Source organism: Olea europaea, chromosome 21 (assembly GCF_002742605.1).
Source record: "Olea europaea var. sylvestris chromosome 21, O_europaea_v1, whole genome shotgun sequence".
Classification (NCBI taxonomy): domain Eukaryota; kingdom Viridiplantae; phylum Streptophyta; class Magnoliopsida; order Lamiales; family Oleaceae; genus Olea; species Olea europaea.
In genome coordinates, this window is record NC_036257.1 from 8,026,226 (window position 1) to 8,032,102 (window position 5,877).

General features: G+C 35.2%; 1 protein-coding gene across 1 annotated transcript; it reads left to right on the forward strand.

The window, feature by feature from the left end:
* Positions 1–2,356: 2,356 nt before the first annotated feature.
* LOC111370071 lies at positions 2,357–4,086 on the forward strand. Its single transcript, XM_022991780.1, has 3 exons — positions 2,357–3,041; positions 3,135–3,355; positions 3,580–4,086. Exons 1-3 carry the CDS (start codon positions 2,357–2,359, stop codon positions 4,084–4,086), a joined length of 1,413 nt encoding a protein of 470 aa, XP_022847548.1.
* Positions 4,087–5,877: the final 1,791 nt, after the last annotated feature.

Below are 5,877 nucleotides of genomic sequence, written 5' to 3' on the forward strand. Positions count from 1 at the left end.
CTAACACAAGGGTATTACGTTTCTAAAATACTGAATAAATTTTCTATGTCCAATGCTAAAACTGTAAGTTTACATTTGGCAAGTCACTTTAAACTGTCTCTTGAACAATGTTCTAAAATTGAGGATGATTAGATTATATTAAATAAAATTTCTTATGCTAATGTTGTTGGTTCAGTTATGTACATTATGGTATGTACTAGATCAGATTTAGCCATTGCTGTAAGTGTTCTTAATAGATTTGATAAGTGTAGTTTCTACACTTATTTGGGATCTTAAATGATGATATTTTGTTATTCTTTGAACGGATTAGTACCTGGTTTGATATTTATTTCTTTTATTAGGAAAAGTTCATATTTCAAAGAAGAATTGGAAAAAAGAACGAAAAATGGCTAAAATGAAGCAAATCCAAAGTATGGGGACCAAAGTGTAAATATTTAATAGTTGATTTGGACCACAAAAGATACTTTGGAGATTGATAGGAGTCAAATGAATGCAAATTGGAGTAAAAAAGGGAAGGGATATGATTAGAATATTACCATAAATCGACTTCCAATCATATAGGATATTTTCAAGATTTCTGGTCAACTTGAGACCTATTTTTCGGATGGAGAATGTTTGAATTGGAAAACTTGTATTTCTAGAATAATTGTATATCATTTAATTAGTTTTCCAATGCACTTTGAATCACCTGAATTGGACACCGAAAGAGAAAGTTATGATCAAAATACTGAAAGCTGTGCAGAGACAAAATTATGTGCGCGCGAAGGAAACTTTCCTTATTTGATTCAAACTCTTTTGGAAGACAATTTGGACATGAATTTTGACCTAATTTCATCATATAAATACAAGATATGGGCAGCAATGAAAGGGTCTCTTTCTTGCCTCTTCATACACAATAGTTTTATCAAATTCATCAAGAATAAGTGCCAATTGCTATATTTTGAGAGAGAATATCAAGCCATAGCAAGGAATTGAAGTTCAATTACATCAAGTTTTGAAGAATTCAACTTTGGACGTGAAGATCAACATCTTTTGTATTCTTTCATGATCCGGGCGATATTTTTCTATTATTCTTCTTGTAATTTATATATTAATATACTAGGTTAATTTCTTTCATGTATTGGATAAGACGAAACCTATTGTTTATTTATTTCTAGTTCAAGACAAGTAATTTAGTTTAATTCTTATGTTTCTTGATTAATTTTGCATTCTCATTGCACTATTGAATTGTTTGACTATCAATTGAATAGTTAGTTGCATGTTGTAGTGTAGGAATATTCACAATGAGTTTAGAACGCGGCAAAATTAACATATATTGTTAGGATTAGGAATAATATCTATCATAAATGCAATCCTATTGACAACTTGAACTAAATGCGTGATTTTCATATGAATTTGGACTAGGAATAGGATCGAGTCATGTTAATCATAGGTTCGTGTGTCTTGGAAAAGAGCATTGAATAATTTAGCGTTATCGATTGTCAAGTACACGTGAATGGAATTAGATTACGAATTAAGAATTGAAATAAATAGCAATAGGCGGAGTCGAAATCCAATACAATCTTCCATAATTTGATAAAACCCCAATTTCTATTGCTTTCTTAGATTAGTTTAGTTTAAATCAAATCACAATATTTATTTTGTTTTCATAATTAGAATTCCATACGAAACTAGTAAACTTGAATTAAATTTATTCTCTATGGGACGATAACTCTTAGCTCACTTATTATTACTTGTCAACGATCTCGTACGCTTGCGGGTATCACACGAACAAGTTTTTGGCGCCACTGCCGGAGAATAAAGTTTTAGTTTGACTTTATTAGTTTACATTGGATTTGAATTTTTTATTATTATTTTTTATTTATTTATTATTTTATTTATTATTTTTGTTATTTTAGGCTTTAATCATGATACCTAATCTCTTCTTATTTTACTCTTAAGGCTTTTACTAGATCTCGAAATTGAAAGGACCTTTAAACAACGCTAAGAGAACTAAGAAGAACGAGGGTAATGGCTGAGAATCAAGATCAGATTCAAAATGCACTACAGAATGCAGCACTTCAGGTTCAACAACCACCTCCAGCTCAGCCTATATTGGTTAGAGATTATGTAAACTTTCACATTCGACCAGATGTCATAAATCTTTTCCAAAATCATCAAGACATCAGGTTCAGTGGGAAAGCGACGAAAAATCCACACGAACATATTCAAGCTTTTACCATGCTTTGTGATGTCATTAGCCATGGGGATGTCACAAGATGCATTCCGAATGCGTTTATTCTCTCACACTTTGAAGAAGGGTGCGAAAATATGGATGATGTCACAACCCCCTGGGAACATCGTATCGTGGAATGACATGGTACAACAATTTACCATGAAATTCTTCCCACCATCTCGAGTCCACCAAATCAGAAATGAAGTATATCTTTTCAGACAAGAGGATCATGAGACATATCCGGAAGCATGGGACAGATTCAAAAGTGCGATCAGGAAATGTCCAAATCTTGATGTTCCTAAACTGGCACAAATATATCTATTCTATAATGGACTGTACGCTGAATTTCGCAATATAGTTGATGCTTCTGCGGGTGGATCAATTTTGACTATCGAGGTGGACGATGCACATAATTTATTTGAGAGGATTGCTAAGAATCAGGTCAATTGGCTAACAGATAGGGAAGGTCCGAGAAAAACAACTGGATTGCATAATGTAGACGCAGTGACAGCATTGGCAGCACAGATGGAAGCAATAACAAAGAAGCTTGATACTTTAACTCAATTTGTGCACATGGTACAACATCCAGCTCCGGTATGCGTAGGTTGTGGGGTAGATCACATCACTTCAAGTTGCCCTTTTGCTTCTACTCACATGGGTCAGTCAGCAGAGGTTAGTTATGCGCAGAACTATCAGAGACAAAATGGATCTTACCCATACAACTACCATCCGAGTTTGAACAAGCATCCCAACTATTCGTGGGTGGATAATCCAGATCAAGTAAATCAAATGAAGGGCAATCCATCAGTAATTCGGCAACAGCAAGGTAAGAGGCAATCCTTGGAAGATCTACTGGTCACGTACATCACTAAGACTGAAACAATAACGCAGAATCAATAGGCTTCCATACATAACCTAGAAAATCAGGTGGGACAGATAGCAGCTTCATTAGCCAACAGACCACAGGGTACCTTGTCGAATGACACAGAGAAGAACCCATGGGAGCAGGTATTAGTAGTTGAGACGGTAAATTATGCAACTATTGAGCTCCCATCTACTACATCCACCACCCCTGCCAAAGCTTATATGCCACCCATTCCATTTCCTCAAAGACTTCAACGCCAGCCAACAGCAGAGCAGGTTTGGGCCATCACTACTAGGAGTGGTGTTCAATTACCAGAAATCACTGTAAAGAGGAAGGAACAGAGAGAACTCAAATGCCTACTAAGGATAAGGAACCGATGGAGCAATATGAAGAAACAATAGAAAAGGACCAACAGACAGTTTCAGACAATCCACATCTTAAGGCAAATGTTCTTGGCACTTCACTAACACCTCTGGTCTCTTTTTCTCAAACGTTACAGAAGACCAAATTGGAGAAGGAAGCTATGAAATTCCTGGAAATCCTCAAAAAGTTGCATGTCAACATCCCATTCATTGACGCTATCCTTCAAATCCCAAACTATTCTAAGTTTTTGAAGGAGATGCTGACTAAAAAGAGAAAGATGCCCGAGCATGAAACAATAACACTATCTAAAGAGTGTAGCGTTATCATCCAGCACAGGATCCCTCCCAAACTTAAAGATCCAGGGGGTTTCACTCTACCTTGCTCCATAGGAAACTTACAAGGTATTAATTGTTTAATTGATTCAGGAGCAAGTATTAACTTAATTCCTTTGCCTCTTTACAGGAAATTTGGATTGGGAGATCCCAAGGCGGCTTCTATCATCCTTCAGCTGGAGGACAAAACATTGAAACATCCCTATGGAATAGTCGAGAACATGCTCATCAAGACGGGAGAATTTATTTTTCCAGCCGACTCTATCCTTCTAGACATAGAAGAGGCATCCCAAATTCCAATAATACTATGAAGGCCATTTCTGTCAACAAGTCGGGCATTACTTGATTTTGATACAAATGAGATAGTCCTGAGGGTGGAGGATAAGCAACAAAGCTTCACCATGGAGAATCCAATCAAGCAACCATCATATGTTGAGGATTGTCAACGAGTTGATCACCGAGAGAGTTACAAAGGCCAACCAGATGTAGGTAAATGGAAACTTGATCATGTGGCGAATGAAAGATGAAAGAAAGAAGTGCAACCAGTGCTTAAAATGCAAGGCCAAAAATTCTCTTTTTAAGCCACCATGAAGAGCCTGAAAGCAACAAATTCTAACTAAAGACTATAAATTAAGCTCTTGTTGGGAGGCAACCCAATATTTCTATCTATTTTATTTTATTTTACTATAATTAAAATAGTTTAAGATAATTTAGATTAATTTTTATTTGAGGGACTCATCATCCATACTACGTTTTCTCTTAGGTCTTTGAAATTTAGTGGTTTATGAGATATTTGGGCTAAGTAACACATATTCTAGGTTATTTGATCTCTATTTTTTTATTTAACTGCCATATGTAGGAACATAATGTCGCAAAACACTCAAACCAACATAGACCAAGGGGAAGACATGATGAATGAGAATGTCTAACACTTGCCCAAAGTGCGTTTTACGTTCAACAGGAAAATCAGGGGAGTACCTTCTTCCTTTCATTCCCCGTCCCCTTATATTCTCAATTATGTTTTAAGACATTGAGGACAATGTCAAGTTTAAGTTTGGGGGTGGGAAAAACTTTTAGAGTTTTTGATTTTTGTATGTTTTTGTGTGTTTCTTTAAAAAAAATAAAAAAAATAAAAAATTCGTTAAAATTTCTATTTTTGTGCGTTAAAAAAAATTATCTATTTATTTATTTTTGTTTGTTTGTATGCTTGTGTGGATTAGACAGTTTGGCTGACTATAATGATTAAATTTGAGGTTTAGTATTGATTTATGAACTGTGGATAAGATGCATGCTAAACTAATTGAAGCTCAACGTTGCAAGACTTGATATTATACATTCACTAGAATTGAGTTTGACATTGTGATGAAATGAATTGATTCATATTCTTGATAGGTTGATTTAATCGGATATAGACGCTTTGCCCATACCATACAAATTATTTATCCTTAGGCCAAATTTAGCATAGTTTGGGGGTGATTTTGCTGTTGCAGAAAGATACAGATGTGGACAGGGATTCCATATGTGAAAACTTATGTGTGAATTGTCTTAGACTAACAGGATAAAATTGGGTGAAAGTTTTGAGTTGGAGGTCGATTTGATTGAATAAGTGTGTGATAAGGAGCATTGTACTAATCAAGGAATACATTTTGAAATTTAAAACTTCTCTCTAAAGCCTTTATGACTCGAGTAATTAAGCCTGAAATTGTATCTTAAAACCTGATGCCCTAAAGTCGTCTGACTTGGGAGTCATCGGCCTAAGGCTCGTTACATGGGTCATTTAGAAAGCAATCAGAGATGAAGTTACACTTGAAAAAAAAAATTGTTCTCTTTGAAACCTTTTTGACTTAGGTTATTAAGCCTGTAAGGATATTCTAAAATCTGGTGCCCTAAAGTCATCTGACTTGGGAGTCATCGGCTTAAAGCCTGCTACAGGGGTCATCTAGAAAGCTTAATGGAAAGAAAAAAAACTCTTAAAAATCAGAAAAAGCAAGTGCATGGAAAAAAGCAGATGCACTAAATACCTTGTTAAGTCCTAACACTTATTCGAGAAAAATTTAACTTTCGATTAAAGATAATTAGCCTAATTGAGTCTTGGTGGTTGA